This window comes from Bombus pyrosoma, linkage group LG5 (genome assembly GCF_014825855.1).
Source record: "Bombus pyrosoma isolate SC7728 linkage group LG5, ASM1482585v1, whole genome shotgun sequence".
NCBI classification, from domain to species: Eukaryota; Metazoa; Arthropoda; class Insecta; order Hymenoptera; family Apidae; genus Bombus; species Bombus pyrosoma.
This window is the reverse complement of record NC_057774.1, coordinates 10,067,559-10,084,540: the sequence shown is the minus strand read 5'-3', so window position 1 is coordinate 10,084,540 and position 16,982 is coordinate 10,067,559. Positions and strand designations below refer to the sequence as shown.

Below are 16,982 nucleotides of genomic sequence, written 5' to 3'. Positions count from 1 at the left end.
CTGCGTACCATGCCATAGGTGGAGAAGATTCTCCGGCTCTTTCATTCTCTCTCCGTTCCCTTTCCGTTTCTCTCGTGCTCCATCTCGCGGCACTGATTGGACGATCCATCACCGGCGCTCCTCTCTCTCCAGCCTTCGTCTCCGCGTCCCTCCCTCTCCTTCTACCCCTTGTCTCTCTTGCCCCTTACTCTCCAGTTTCCTCTGGAACCATTCTTACGGAGGAACCGGACACACGTTCACGCGCGTATGTACGCTCGTATATATGTAACTACATAGGTGAATACATAAGCTTACGAGAGGTATTCAGGGAGTACGGTATATGAGAATCGCGCGGACCAATGTATTTCAGCTGTGTTTCAGTTTTTCGAATTTCTTTCGTTGAAATAAAATATCCCGCGTATAAATGGATTTCTTAGAAGAATCTCAGGGATCTCTTCCCTTTCCTAATAGATTCATCGTCTGTGGTTTCGTTAGAACATCATACGGAAGAAGTTTAGAAACGGGTTGATCGGGTCATTTACAAGTGCGATGCATCGCAACGCGTGCATTGACGCGTGCACGTAGCCTCGCGTACTTACACGCAGTCACTCGGCAACAGGAACACAGGCGACTCGCATACCGGCGACCATCGCCTAGAGGGGCGGCCATTCTTGCGAAAGGGTGGGAGGGTAATTGGTTCCCATGGAGGCAGAAAACGCCTCGCTCGAAAACGTCCCGTCGAAACTGCACGACGAACTCGGCCGTGACGCGGATCTCGAAGTAGGAGGAACTTCGAACAAGGCGAAACACGAGAGGAGGGGAACTTATTACGAACGATGAAAATTTCCGTATACCGTATGGAATTCCTCTGTGTACGAATCGTATTGCAACGAAACGAATCCGTCGTCATTATCTTCTCATTGAAATATCGTCGTTCCGTTGCGATACACCCTGTATAACCGAGGAGTTATGGTCGTCGGAGTATCAGAAAGAAAGGTGAAACGGTAGAAGGATTAAAGACACGGAGAATGGAGATAGGCGACCGACCGGTGGCAGCGGGTGGAAATAGCGGATCGGTGGACGTTGGAACAATCGAGGCGTCACGTGACGATACGGCAAGTTAAAAGGGAAAAAGAACAGGCAGGGAAAGGAAGTAAGGAGACGAAGAAGGAAGGCGACAGCCCGATAAACGTGATACACGTCGCGGGATATACACAGGCGTGCCGCTATCCACGGTCCGTATTCATTAGTTCCTTACTCAAAGGCACGGAAATAGTTCCGGAGTTGCGGGAGGCACAAAGCACAAAGCTCTGTCGCAGAACAATGAGAGATAGCGGGGAGTGAGAGAGGAGCGAGAGGTGAAGTCATACATAACAGTGATAGTCGCGAGAGAGAGAGAGAGAGAGAGAGAGAGAGAGAGAGAGAGAGTAAGAGAGGAGGAGAAGAAAGAGAAGAGAAACAGAGAGGGAGAACTGCAGATTTCATGAAGTCGAAGATAGGCACAATGGTTTAGCTGGTGAGAGTGCACCATTTCTCTCTCTTTCTCTGTCCACCTTCTCCCCCACCCTCCCTCCTTCTCTGTTCTTCCTTTTGCTATCTACCTTGTTTCTTCCGCTCCTCTCCGAGCAATATTCGTATGTGTTGAATATATTAATGCGCCGAGAGATATGTAAAGCGTGTGTGACTGGGATTCGCGCGACTCCGCTCTCGCTTCGGCGGCTGGGCCGCAGTGCAATATTAGTGAAATGTGTCTCAGAGCGTGCCCATATGCGACTCCGATATTAAACAGCAGCCGTCGTTGCATCTGCGTTTCCCGTCTACTCCGTACGTGTTTCCACCTATCGCGTAGCAGACTCCCGCGCGGCCTCTCCGAATTTCGCCTCTTCCTTCCACTGTCGTTATCGACTGCCTCACGGCGTCTTTATTCTCGCCTCAGCGTCGAGCAACGGGTGTATCGCCTCACGGTCATGCGATATTTTCCGAAATATGAAAATCCAAGCGGCCACGGTGTCCTTCATTGAGATGCAAAACGTGTCCGCGTACCGTCTGGAAATAATGACTATGTAGGTTACTTATTATTTCCCGCATTTTTCTTAGAACGGATATTCATATTTCTCGTCGGAAAATTACGATTCTCGCGTAGAACGTATTCGTAGTGTCGTTCGTCAATCGTTGCCGGTAGTCCAGCGTTTTAGAAGCTTTTCAGGGCAGACGTGCTCTATTTCGTCCACCTCGAGAGACGTGCTCGAGCACATTGGCGAGTACGCGCGCCAAAGGACAAAGGAAACACGGTGGAATAATTAAAACGCGGAATTTACGAAAGGACGGAGGCAGCGAGTCTGCCGGCTGCATCATCGGGGGACAAAGAAGCGAGAGGACAGAGAGCAGGACAGGGAGGGAAGAACACGCCAGGAAAATATACACGGAGAAGCGAAGAGACAAAAAAAGAAGGGAGAAGAGAAAAAGAAAAAAAGAAAAAACGTGGAAGAGACGAATATAGCTTGAAAGTGTGCTAGTGGAGGGTGAGTCGAAGCTATATGGAATAGAGAAAGGTAGGAGGGAAGGGTGGTTTCTCGATGTAGCACGGTACGGCACCGTACAATCGGTGGTACCGGCACATGGGCACACGCCGACTTGCTCTCCCTCTCTTCCCATCCTTCTCTCCACATCTCCCTCTCTTACCCCTTCGTCTTCTCTCCGCTTTGCCCTCTTTCTCTTTCTCTGCCTCCACCTCCACATCCACATCCACCTCGAACGTGCCCCTGCACGGAGTTCTCCCAACCTACGGCCCAGCCCCGGCAGCAGCAGCAGCAGCACCCAACCCAGACCCTGGGGCTGTCAAACGCAGGCCGAATCTTCTTCTGCTCGTGACAGCCTGGAAATGAAGAGAGTGCCCCCGCGTGGCGTATCCTACCCGCTTTCCTATGTACGTTAACGCGCGTCCTAGGAATGTACGTTCTGTTCTCACACGCGTGTCCACGTTATCCCTTTAACGTGTACGTGGACCAGGGGCCTGTGTGACGAGAGCACGAGTTCAACGGAGGTCGGCGCTCCTGTCTCCGTCTCTTTCATTTTGTCCGGTTCTTTCATTACCCCCACCCCTGTCCCCCTTTTAATTTTGTCTGCGTCTGGATAGATTCATTTTTTTTTCTCGCTAATTCGTCCGTAATTGTTCTCTCTGTCGATGGGAGTTCGCAAAATTGCTCGACAAAGGTGGATCGGCTTTTTCTCCATTTTTTTCTCTCATTTTCTGCCCTTCCTGTCTTGTTCGAAGGGCCGAGGGGAAGGGAAGGGAATTATAATCCGACTCTCTCGTTGGCGTATACTCGAACGGTTTTATGCTTTTTCCCGGCGGTGACACGACGAAGGCTTTCGAACGATCCGTAAGCCCACGACCGTGCCTAAGCCCTTTTGTTACGAATTGCAACTTGCGCTTTTTAACAGATTTCAGACTGCACGAAACTTGCGATACTTTCGTAGGATACTTTAAAGGATGACTAAAGAGGCTGAAGGGGTTCGTACCCACCGATTACGAAGCGCTTTTCGAGCGCGATCATTAGCGCAATTATTATTGTGTCGGAGCACAATGCGCGCACCGGCTTCGTCGAGTACAATGGGCGCCGAAGGTGAAGAGGCGAAGGATGGAGAGAGAGAGCGCGCGCAGATGGAACGGACTGGAAACAACGGAGTCGGTAAATTCTTGAGACTTCGCGCGAAAATAGAACGAAACTTGGCGTAACCTTTCAAGGAAGGAGCACTCGACAGTCTGACAGCCGATACCCGGATAATTAACGAGTTGGCCCGCTTTTAAAAACTATAAAAGTCACTGATAAACTTCATCGTGTTCAATGGGTATCCTATTACGCGAGGAACAGTATCGTTACGTTAACGTCTACGCCTTTGCAATACGCGATAGACGATTGCAAAGGAATTCCTAGCGTATCCTTCAAACGTTAGGCACCAGACAGGAACAACGTTCTCAAGAAGTAAGTGCCAGCAGGTACCTTTAACGTGTATACAACCCGACCTTTGCCGCTCGGCACTACGAGCATAGCGACCGCATCGAATAGTCATTCGAGTCCCTTTTCGACGTTAGCTTAAAGTATGTTCGATGCTCATTGCTAAAAGGATACGGCGGAGGAGAAGGTATATCTATTAGAACGTAGCCGAGCGGCACTTGATGCGTTTACATCGCCGTACAAGAGGTACTTGGCGTATACCTCGGCAGATATTACCAGTACGTTCACCGTGTTATTACGGCGTTACATTCCATCGTACAAGGAATCCGTCGCGTTCGATCCACGAGTACAATGATCCTCGTTGTTCTCGCTTTTTTCTCCTCTTTCGTAGCGGGGCCGTCAGAACTTGGTCGGGCTTTCGAGAAACACGCCGAAGAAACTCACAGGGACACACGCTACGACCCCTGTTCCCTTCTTTCGAGTGGTGACGCTCCTTGAAAAAGTATTATCGACGATCATCGCTCCTTTTGCGAAACAACGGTACACGGAACTCGTCCACTTTCCATCCGTTTTATTATTGTTTTACTACACGCTCCGGTATATCGCCGTACGAGAGCGTGTACGCAGCCACGATGCCTCGCCCACATCGATAAATCGAATTTCTTATTAGAAACGGCGTGCACAGGGTGGGGGAGGATCGATCGTAATTTGCAATTCGATACAGGTGAGTCAAGCCACCTTTTCCAAGCCTTCGTCCCTTTTTTCCCTCCTTTCTTCTTTTATCGTTACACACGCGGTGCGCCGTGTTTTAACCCTCTTCTTTTTCCCTTTACCGTGGATTCTCTCTTTCCTCTATAATTGAGACAACTAACTCTCGATCTTCTCTTCTTCATCCCCGTCGAACGAGGAACGCTCGACGGGGAAAGAGGCGAGAGCACAAATTATTATGCCGGGCCAGATGGGTCTCTTCTTTTCTCTCCTTATCTGTTCGCCGACGTGTTTCTCACCCCGCCCTATTAGTTGCCCGTGTCTCGAGAATCCATACGGTCGACCGGTGCCCGTTTTTTCTTGCGGTCCCCGTGGCTCGTTTCTCGGGCTTGCGACACGCTGGTCGCGCGGCGACCAGAGGTTCAACCGGGGTCTCCTCCACGTGAAATACTGCGACTCGATTTCAACACCTCGCCGTCGTTAATTAGCCGAGCCACTCGACTTTTATTCCGGCAGCATCCTCGCCGTTTAATTACAACCGGCGTCTCTGCAACGCCGAGGCCAGGGAGGGATAGGAAAGGAGGGAGGGTGGGAGGGGGGGTGAAAAGAAGGTTGAGCGCGTGTGCTACACGTTCTGCCGCTACCTGCCGGACGTGACACACGGAGCCTCGCGACTAACACGCGCTCCCACCACGTATCGACTGGTATCGCCGCTATCAGTGCCACGTATACGCGGTTCGCTCGCTGCCAGACCAGTTTTGTTCCACGTCGCCTTGCTCGATCTGCTGCGAGATTCGGTAATGAGCTTGTGCCCCGACCGAGTCCGACTTTCTTCGTTCTCCGTCTACCTGACTTTTATGTCGTCGATTGGAATTTCACCACGTAGACATTCTTTTTCCTAATTTGAGACTTAATTCGAAAATCGACTCCATAAATTCTGACAAGAGTTCGAGGGCTGAGAGATACTCCATACGCGTGTTGTTCGGAGCGTGTAGCAAGCAATCGTGTAGGCTCTCACGATTTCTCGCCACGCTACATCCAAACACCGTCCACCCCAACGAAAGAGAGTAATCGCTTCTCTGTTTGTTTGTTGTTCTGGTTTAATTCTTTCGCAAAGCCGTACCACGAAGGGGTCCGCGGTATAGGTCAATGGGAAACTAATTGTCGGCGTTTGGAGGGTGCGCGTGCATGGCCGGGGGGGACTTTCCGTTGCTGCTTGGAGGGTCGATTCGAGGGTGGTTGAGAAGTCCAAGCACTCGACGAGAGCACGGACGTGGAGAAGCCGGAGCTGGACGATGAGACTAGACGGAGTAGAAGGGCGAATGAGAACGCTCGACTGGAGTGCTCCGACAAACGGATTGCCACGACAAGAGAAACAATGCGATTCCGCTTTCTCCTCCTCCTCCTCCTCCTCCTCCTCTTCCTCCTCCTGCTCTTCTCCCTCTGCATCCCTGACAGAGAACCGTAACCCGTCCCTGTTCTCTCGTTCGTGTAACACGCTTCTACGTGGCACTTTGGCATCGTGTATCGAGGAGAGCCTCGTTCGATCTCGAAACACGAAATCCCAGCGATTTTATATCGACGAGGCTAGCTGGTCGCCGATAAAGATGCCAATATCGATGAAATAGTACAGCGTTCTATGCATTAAGGGAATCCAGAAAATCGGGGGCGTGGTAATGGAAGACAGCTACCATCTGGAGCACCGTGTGCATATTTATATTCGCGGACGTTGTTGCATCGTAGGCGGCGTAAAAAATTCTCAAAATTGCACGGTCCTCGCCGGAGGCCACCACTTACCGGCGTTCTTTAGGTCTCTTGGCCGCGCAACATGTAAAGTACCGATATTATGTATTTATTATAATGCGATCCAGGCTCCGGCCGATCGAGAGCGGCTGCGTTGTTCCATCGGGTCCTCGACGGCGAGAGGCGAGGGGGCACGGGCAACAGGGATAATCAATTTATCACTGCAGGTGCCTCCGCGCATTTACATACACGAGGACGACGGAGAAGTCGTCGTTACCTTGCCGTCGCTCTTTTCGCATTCCCTGCGCAGTTATTCGCGCCGGTACAAATTGCCGCGCTGAAACTCGATGCAAATTCCCCTTCGATCGGTTTACATGGTCGATCATCTCGCGACGCGATACCGGGAAAAGTACCGGGTACACGCCGGTGCGTTTTTCGATACAGCTGAATATTCATTTCGCGGTCTGCAAGCCTTCGTGTAGCCCTGCTGTCGTGCATCGGTTAACTTCCAGCAATTTTCTACGATTTCGTCCCTCGTTTCGTGTAATCGGTCGATCGAAATGTGTTCCTTTAAAGAAACACGACCTCGAGATGCCGATTAAAATAGCAAGGTAATGACCTTGCCTGTTCAGAATCGGAACGTTTATAAATTCGTCGCTTTCATTAATCACGAGAGAGACAGGGGTCGCGGCACCGAAATAGCTTTTATGTAATCGTTCTTACAGAACGTTGACACGTCAAGGATCAACGTCCTGGATGGAAGATCCCATTCAATAGTTTCTCCAGCATCTCGGTATAGTTAATCAAACGGTTACATATACGAACAGTATCGACGATATTTCGCAACCGCGAGGCTTGCGAGACGCGTCCGTCGAAGGTCGTCCGGATTTACTTCGTCTCTATCGCGTAGCGCTCGTCGTAAAAACGGTGCTAATGCGAATGCAATCTGAATACTTATCCATTCACGAGGTCGTACGATTTTCCGTCTACTCTATCCTATATCATAATTGTCTATCTCTTGTTCGATAAATTTTATCGGTCCTTGAAGCTCGCCTCTGTAGAAATAAGATTTAAATAATTCAAGGGACTCGCTCTAGACAATCAGGTACCGGAGAATTTATCGACGGATAACAAGCACTTGGACGTTCCGCGCGAAGCAGCCAATTTCCTTATCCTAGCATAACTCGAGAGACACACAGTTTTTACAGTTAGCCGAACGTTCGAATAAAATTCGCTGGATCACGGAGCATCGATTATCCCGCGGGACATCCAATCCGTCGTAAACGATCATCTTTCCTCGTGTTTTCCCCACGACGTTTTTCTGCTGCGATTTCAGCGACATCAAGTCGGGACAGCCGTGCTAAAATAATCGTAAAGTAACGGAAGGTCTCGCCCACGCAACGGGTCTCCCGAGCGACGTTACATACTGTACACCTACTTCTTCTATCTACATATCGGCCAGCGCGAGCTCTCTTCCCTCCTTCTTTCACGCGGGTTCACTCGTTTCGGCCTCTCGTGAGATAGCGACGTGCCGTGCGAGCCACGTACTCGCCGTCGCCATAAGGGGTTAGGTTTACGAGCCGAGCCGGGTGTCGATATCGTTGTCGTGTCGTTGCGAGTGTGCCTGACCTCGGCGACTTCTAGATCCATGGACGCGTGTACCTGGCCCCGCGCCTTCGACGAGTGTATTTTGCTCGGTCCAGGTATATCCTATGATCACGCGAAATCTATCCTCGTTTCGTGGCGAAATGTTAGGAGCGCTAACAATCCACTGTTTCGGTTTTCACGGATCTACTTTAACGATGATAAAGGAACGAAAGGGAACAGATAGAGAGTGGCGATATTTCAGACTGAATAATCACGGGCTTTTTACGCGCTATTATGCGCCAACTTTGGTTCACTTTGCCCGTTGACGTTTAGCAGAGGGCCGAGACTTGGCGATTACAACGTTTGCCAGTGAGAGACGCGCGGTTCCAATAGTCGTGTGACGCGAAACGAACGGGAACCGGCGCTAGACTTTATATGTACTCTTACACACCGCTTTGAAGGTGCACGCCAAGGGAGGGACGCGAGGATTCAAATGAAACACAGTGGAAAGAAGGGGACATGAAATTCGGTTCCGACACCGTGTCGTCGTGGCCGTTTACATCGTGCTCGTTTTTGTCGCAGCTGTCGCTGTTTTGTCTGCGATGAACTCCGTGGGCTCTTCTCCGCGGCAACGAAGCCGAACGCCGCGTTTTTGCCGCTATTTTCGTGCCGTTAAAAATGCATCCATCGGGACACGTCAACGCGCCCATTCGCCGTCGCGTCGTCGACCTTTCTCGCATCCACGAAGACTGATGCCCTTGTTGTTGACACGGAATATCAATTCTGACGTCTCGAGAAGAATTCAAGTAGAACACGCGTCCCACCGTTTCCACTTCTTTCAGTCGTTTGTTTAAATTTCAACAGTTTCACTTCGTATCGCTTCGTTCCCCAACCGTACGAAAATAATAGAAACTAATCGCCGACTGCTCCGTTCGAGACGAACACGTTATTCTGCTCATCCTCTCGATCGGCGGTCCCTTGATCCCGCGCAGGCTTTACACGGTGTTCATAAAAAACGAGGCAGCCGCGGATGGAGCAGCGTTCGATCAGAATTGAGAGAGGAGCGGAAGGAGGACGGATGGATCGGGGACGGGCGCGGAAAGGAGATAGAATGGAGATACGTTGCCTGGGGTTTAGACGTACATAAGATGGAGTCTGGTTTGATGGAATGCTGCCTCCATCCCAAGCACACGGGGGCCCTCCCCTAACTTCTGTCCTCTCCCCTCCCTCGTCTCGGATGTTCAGCACCTCTCTCCCACCTTCGCCGTGCCGGAACATGTGTGCGAGGTTGTGTTAAGACGACTCTCGCGCTTACGAAGCCGGCGCGTATCCACCAAGATGGAAAGAGAAAGAGAGACGCGGTCTCTCGAATAGCCGGGGAACGATCTGTATCCACCTAAGGCAGCCAATGAGACGGACCGCCATATTAGGCGCTTGTATATGGCCTCCTCTATGCGCCGCAAGACGTTCCGCGTATGCTTAAAATGGAGATAATAATCGCGCCGCGCTGATTAGACGGCTGTCGCGGATTCCAGGTAGCTCTCGAATCGCGCCATTCACGGCTTCCCCTTATGCGATTCTCTGCCGGTGCCGGGCACGCTGCAGCCGCCGAGGACGATTGTCGGTGTTTCCTGCGTACGCCGCTCGTATTAGGGCACGTCGGTGGGAAGCGCAAGGTACGGCCAAGGGCCGCCGAGATCATCGAGCGCGCGTACACGCCGCCGCTGATGGACGTCGTTCTCTGAACTCCTTGAAACCACGGCGCACACCGTTGTTTCTTATTAACCTTTTGGTACTTTGCGCGGTGCACCGCTGCGGTGCACTGTTATTTGCCGAATGGCTTCGCAGCTTCGCTCGTGGTATTCGATTTTATAATACGTCACGCAGACGGATGGGGATATTTGGAACGTGAGAAAGCGTGCAGGAAGTTTGAACCCAAGTTTCGATCTAGGAACTTGTAATTCTGAAATTCTGCTACAGCAATACGTGGCATATTTTGTTAGCCTTTTCGTGTAGATTCCGTGGTATTACGATACGTTGAGAAAGGTTTCTTAAATGTTCCTGTTGGTCGAACGATTTGCAACGATTCTTGAAGTAATATCTCGGACAGATTGCTTTGTTGTGATTTAGGAGAGGAGAGTATAAATCGTTAGTATACACCTTTACGTGGGAAATTATTTATCTCGCACATGTAAAACGTTCTGTACCAAGGCTGTCTAGTTTCGCGTCTGTTGACAGCATTTCATTATTTTTGAAGGCAACGCTGTTCTTTTTTAAATGGAACACCCTATGTTTTATACAATGCCTCGGAAAATGTGGAATTACGAATAAAATATTCCGCCATAAATTCACTAGTTGACAAAACACTTTGCTCTCTGTATCGGAAACTTTCTTCTCCTAACAAGTTGAAAATTTGAAGGGTGAGTTTCTTATTTCTGTCGATACTCGTTTTATTCCGTTGCTCGTCGGCTTTAAGGATCGCGTGTGCGTCGTGGAAAAATTTCAATGGCATAAAGCGTGTCGCGATGCACAGCAGCCCGGCCACGATCTCTTGCGAGCAAGGTATATCTCGTGCGCGGCATTGTTCGATAGGACGGGGGTCCAACGAGATAGCAGATCCGGGAGAGATAAGCGCTCTCCGGATGATGTATCGCCAGCGATGCTTCGCTGCGCCAGTTGATCGTAAGTACCGGCCTGAACTTGGTACCGTGCTGTTTTCCGACCAAGGACCCTCGAGATTCGAGCAGGCATTCGATATCGGTACAAACTGTTCCATAAAGCACCTCTTTCGCGCCTGCTTCTGCGACCTGCAAGATCATTTATATTTCCAGCATGTATAAAAAATGTCTCATCTCTTTTGTACACTCCCCCTCCTTACCTTTACAATCGAATGATCAAACATTCCAAAGAATTGCCATATTTTTGAAAGCGACAAGTTCTATTTAAGACACAAGACAAGCGAATTTATTTGAGAAGTTTCTCTACTTCTATGTACCCGAAGAAATCTACTCGTTATTTTGGCCGACGGACGCGAACCGAGCCGCCCTTTCCCGCTTTCGACAAACTTTCCATTATACGTCCGATCCCTGACGGGACGGTACACGGTCACGCCCCCTTAGCGCGCCCTTGCCCCAAAGGGATGTAAGTCACCGGAGCACTTAAGCGAGTTGAGACGAGGCTCGCCACTAAATAACGCGACGCGTCCAAAAGGCGAGCGGGCAACAAACTAGCTTTTTGTACGTCGTCGTTCGACTCCCCCTCGCGTCATCTTTCTGATCCTTCAAACCTCTCTCTTTCTCTCTCTCTCTCTCTCTCCCTCTCTCTCTCTCCTCTATCTCTCTGTCGAACTCAAGAAACTCTAGTGGCCGCCTAGGTTACCGAATCGATAATGAAACTTGTCTTCGACGTCCAGCGGAAAATCGAAGGTCCCCTGTCCGTCTATCTATCGGGAAACGCACGAGAGAAAAACACGTTTGCGAAACGTTCTCCGGCTGGTGGAATTCACGGAAATGGAAACGGCGCGCGTAAATCACATTTACAGCGTTGGCAAAGTTATCGACGGTTTTATGGGAAATTAAAGCCCTGCCGAGCGGACCGCAAAGTCGCGTCATCATCGTCGCGGAGCGCGGGGGAGACTCGTGACTGCCGGGCTGGTTTCGATCGTGATTGCCGAGCAGCGAATTTGTCGCCACGTGTTTTATTGTACGATGAAATTGGATGGAGAGCCGCGGCCAGGATCGCGCGAAGGGGGACGCGAAACCGGGACCGTAATAAAACGGACGCGCGTGCTAAACGTGTCACTCAACGTGTCACAGATAGATGCGGAGCCGCGGCAACGATTCCGCACTCTAGCCGGTGCCGTAATATCCAACGCGAACAGGAGTTTTGTTTCTGGCGAAAGCGGAAATTGCATCGGAACAGTTACAACCGTCGGACGGCTGCGTTCTGCAAATCTATTCCCGTCGACTCCAATATTCTTCGACTTTCGATTCGGCGAATCGTACGATTTGTAATCAACTGGAGACGATAAATAATTTCGCCAGAATATACGTTACGCGAATATGTGAACATACGGAAGACAAACTCTGTGAGAGATCGTTGCACCCGTTTATCTGAAATCGTTTCTCTATCTAGATTCTATATTATCCATATCTGCCGACAAACAAGCCACGCCGCGTAAAAGGCATTCTCCCGTTGACAGGGAAGAGTGTCACGGTGCCATTAACGTTAACAACACGTGTCGTGGCGAATTCGTAGGAAGGCTGTCCCATTCCCCTGACAACGTTCTCAAACAACGATCTTCGTCGTCGTGAGCACGCGACATTACAGGCAGCGTTCTCCTTCCGTGCTCCTGGATAATTTACGATCCCGCGTGGTCGTTGATACGAAAAGTCTCACAGGCAGTCCTCTATCGACCAAACGGTGCCGACGGATCCGCCGCCCCCTTCGTGGCCTCCGAAACGAGGCCCGGTACCCCGGCTGAATTCCAGTTGATCCAGCTAAGCGGCCTCCTAATATCGTCCGGCCCGATTCTACCGGTCGGATTCTCCCGATGCTCGTTGTCGGGAACTCCTAATGGCGATGCGTCGAAAACTCGCGCCGGCTCCAGGCAAAGGGAGCGAGAAAGAGAGAGAGAGAGAGAGAGAGAGAGAGAGAGAGAAAGGCCAACGCGGTGGACCGGTCGAGCGACGCTGACGGGTCAGCATGAATAATGTCGACTCATTATTCTTTCGGGGGGATTTATCAGGTCGAAGTACCGATAACGCGCTCTTTTCGTTCGGTCGTTCCGCCGGGGAAGATGCGGTCGGAGATAGCTATGCATTTATGCGCGTTGGCGGAGTCAGAGGATCGGAAGAGCAAGAGGCTATATCTTGACTTCTTCCTCTTTCGCTTTCCTCCACTTTCGATCTTCTATCCTACTTCCACGTACTCGCTTCTAACCACGTCTTTGTATATATGCCCTTATTCTTCTTATTCTATCTCTTTCCCTCCGTTACCCCCCCTTTGCCTCTTCTACTCGCGTCTATTTCTCGTTTTTCTTCTGTTGCTCCTCTCATCGTGAATCGTCGTCCCTCGACTCGTCCCTCGAGCGGGCTGCGTATATCGGTGGAACAGACGGTATCATAGTTAGGAGAGGTCCTCAGTTCGGTTTCTGCGGGGCGCTAACAAGACGGGCCTGCGGGCCAGTCGCAGTGAGTTATGGGCCCGCGCGTGCACCGGCACACCAGCGAGAACGCACCGTGTGTACGTACTGCGAAGGAACAGAGACGCGGCCGTGTGCGAGAGTTAGATGCGAGAGAACGTCGCACAATATCGCGCCTCGTCTCGTTGGGATAGGATATAGAGGGCATAGCGTAGCTGTCGCCAGTTTTCTGGCTCATTACTGGCCACCGGCGCCCATTTCTCTTGAGCTCCTCTCCGCGTTTCTCTCCCTTCGTTCCCTTCGTGGCACTGTCTCGCGTCTGTCGGGCAAGAACTGTGCTCGCTATTGCACCGAGTTTCGTATTTGCATGCTGATGCCGTGCACGCGGTCGGCCGTGTGAATACGACGTCACGGTTAAATTTCTAGTCGGCTTGATAGATCGTCGATATTAAGGTCCGCGACTCTCCGTCGTCGGTGTTTCATTCGTCGAGTTAATTAGCCGGTTAATGGGACGCCTCGGCCACGAGCAACGCGCTAATTGCCACGAAGAAAGTCGGTGGAATCGGTCGAGTTTCTTCACGTTCGATACGAATTTCAAAATTTTCTACGGCGACGTAACGTAAATATAGTCGACGTTCGAGGGGGAGTTTCGACGCGTTCGCACCCGATTAGGTTATAAATATGTGGCAGAGGGTTCCAACTGGAAATAAACGGGAGTTAACGCGTCGTGATGCATGACGAAAAGTTTAAACGCGTCGCGACGCCGCACACGGTGACAAAAAGTAGAGCTGCCTGCCGCTTCCCTTCCGTCGCCGGCCGCGAAAACTCTCTATCTCTCTCTACCCGCTTACTAATTCCAAGACGAAAGCCGATACGTACCAGTTCGAGACACGTGCTCGTCACATGTACCCGAAAGCCATCCCGCGTACGTCAACCAACAGAGAAGTCGGAGCAGACGGAGAAGAAAACGACGAAAACGGCGTCCCGACGTATCTACCGGTGGCGCATCGCCATTAACGCTTTTATTTCTACCACGCGTTAAGTTTCCGCTCATACGACCGATTTTACTGCCTCTTCCGCGGATGTCCGTCTCCGCTTGAGAAAGCAAAGTAAACTTTTAGCCAGAAGTGTTTTAAAATTTCTATCCGCGAAATTAATCTACTTAAAATTTTTTTTTTTCATTTCGAGCTAGTATACCTTATGATCGACGCTTAATTTTTCAAAGTTCAAACGATTAGCCCCGACGAAGTTGAGCGGTTTCCTACTTCTCTGCGATCAAATCTTACATTTTTTTCGTCCTACGTTGTAATTTATATCGTGCATTATCTCTGCAATTTTCTTTGATCCATGTTTGCCTCGTTCCATTATCAAGTAACCACGAATCCCGATCGAACGTCCTTTAGCATAGAAATTGCGTTCCCTTAATGAACGTCAACCGGTGACGTTCCCATCGACGATAACTAATCGGAAGCGAGCAATCGAGAAGCTGTAGGAGGTGTCGCGAAACGGGTCATCGTTGGTGTCGCGTTATTAATTCGCTCCGGTAGTCCCAATTAAGACGGAGCCTCACGTTCTGCCGGTAATTATCATAGTAACAGCGTCGTTCCTAGCGGCAGCACATCAGCGAGTCCGCAGCGTCGGCCTCTCGGTCCCGTGGCATTAATTAGTGCAATCTCCGTACGTGCCTGGCTGCCAGCATCGGCCACGTTGATATCTCCCTTTCGCGTTTCTACGTTTCTCGTTCCATTTCACGTTCCGCGCTAACGTTCAACGACTGCATTGCCATTCGAGCTGATGGCTTTTGACGCCAGCTGGACGTTCCAAGATGACATCAACTACCTATCTGTCAGAGAATCGGACGCAAGTCCAGATTCGAATCGCGTCACCTCGATTTGCATTTGTTACGATCGTTCCAACGTCTTACGGTGGGTACACGAAACGAACGAAATACAAAATTCTCTGGCGTCTGCGGTCGACTCGTTTCTTTTTTTTTTCTTTTTCGTTTTCTTTTGCACGCGCGCAATTACGCGATTCCTGACGCGGCGCGTTACCGCCATGGCTAATGCTCGCGTTAACCGAGGCGCCTTCGGTGGTTGCGCAACGAGCTCCGCGCGTCGTTTCCCGCTGACGATCGTTATTTACTCGCCACGATAAATCTGTGTCGCGACTTTTATGTTAATGCGGCCGCGTCTGACGAGGATTCGTCTTGCCGCCGAATATCCGTGCACGCGAACGATGCGTTAGCCGGGACCAGAGCAGATTAGTTCGACGGAGTCTCTTCCGCCAACGTTCGACTTTCTCTCCGACCGATCCGATATCGCTTTCCCACACGCTACACGCGTTCCGTAATCCCCTGTATCGTCTGCACGCTGCGCGATCACGACGAACGTAATCGTAATCGACCGCCGAGGACGACGAAGACGAGGAGAAGAGGTCGAGAGCGGCTGGATCGCGAGGCGATTTACGCCGCGTCATTTCGTATCGGAGGACAACACGATGCGTCGATACAAATCGGCGATTTATCACGTAGATTGTTACCGGATAAGTATCTCCGCGGATCCTCGCGGAACTGGTACCCGGACGCCTGATGAATCGTAATGCGATGTTCCCCGCCGCGCGGTTCCGTCTAACGCGACGCGCTCGTTGCATCGTTGCTCGGCCGCGTAGCTTCTTCGCGTGAGTACGTGCTGCGGCACGGCTTGGTCCGCGTACGCGCGCGTAATTGATATATCCATATACGCGGAGGTACCTATGATCTCCTCGGGCCAGTCGAGCCGCCACGGCCACCGCTGTCCCGCGTCCGATCGATCTGTATTCATAGGTCGTACGGCATAAAATATACTCGGCATGTCCATGAATCAGATAACTGTCACAGCTGCTCCGTCGATGTCTCAATCAACCGCTCGACTCGCTCGCTCGTTCGTTCCTCGCCTTTCGCGCGCTGCGATCCAACGCTTGTCCCCGACCGCCTTCTTTTCCCTTCTTTCGTATGGATGGATTTTCTTGGCTGTTTTGCAACGGGTCTTCTTTTTTTTTCTTTTCTTTCTTCTTATTCTTTAACGGATGAGACGATGGAAATGGAAGGAAGGTGTGGTTGGCCGGAGAGTTTCTTTATTTAAGAGGCGCGCGTGTGAGAGCAGGTCTAAGAATAAATTGCGCTCTCGTGTTTCGAAATGTTTTGGATGGAAAGTTTAAAAACGTTGCGCAAGGGGATGTTATGAGATTGGGAAATGGATTCGGTTACGTTGGCGATTCGTTTCGGAAAAGTCATGGTTGAACGCGTTCGACCACCGCGAGAAGTGCCAAATAATTTCGTGGAATGAAGACGCAGGACCCTCTTTTACGAGACCTATTAATACTTTCTATTTTGACTCGGTAAATAAGTGGCGAGCGTACGACGTTCATCGTTGACGAGCTGCGTCAGGTGTCGAAAAATACGTGTTTCTCTTTCGACCACTTTGACGCGCTCGTCGCTTCGCGCGCCGTTTTCCCAAGTTCGTGTAAACAATTACTCGAAATCACTCGTTCGATTCAACATCTCCCCCACGTTTCTGTAGTCGCTTTCGGAAATCCAAAACGAACAAAAGAAGATGCAGCTTCGCTCGAAATGAGAGACTTCCAGATATTACTCCGAGACATTAATTCGGACAAATTCGGTGTCATCGCTGGTTCTTTCTTCCCTTCGACTCGTGTTCCTCCTCGCCCCGCGACGACGATACGTCGGTATTTTCGTCTCTACGTTCGGTTTTCGACGACGTGTCTTGCGTCACCGTGGTTGCAGGAATTTTACAAAAGTAGAGTCTCTCCTTTTCGACGAATTGACTGCTACATCTCTGTACGTTACGCAATCGAAAACTATTTTC

The 16,982-nt window shown here is 50.7% G+C and overlaps 2 protein-coding genes across 7 annotated transcripts in view; one reads left to right on the top strand and one right to left on the bottom strand.

The window, feature by feature from the left end:
• The window catches only part of LOC122567954 (homeobox protein homothorax), a 499,979-nt gene that overhangs the window by 277,423 nt on the left and 205,574 nt on the right, over positions 1–16,982 (top strand). The window lies entirely within an intron of this gene.
• Positions 10,265–16,129, bottom strand: LOC122567955. 2 transcript variants are annotated; one of them, XM_043727146.1, is made up of 2 exons: positions 15,869–16,129; positions 10,265–10,783 (listed from the first exon to the last, which is right to left on the bottom strand). In XM_043727146.1, exons 1-2 carry the CDS (start codon positions 15,972–15,974, stop codon positions 10,479–10,481), a joined length of 411 nt encoding a protein of 136 aa, XP_043583081.1. In that variant the 5' UTR covers positions 15,975–16,129; the 3' UTR covers positions 10,265–10,478. The 2 variants fall into 2 exon arrangements, with proteins under 2 accessions (XP_043583081.1, XP_043583082.1); XM_043727147.1 differs by lacking the exon at positions 15,869–16,129 and adding an exon at positions 10,855–10,930.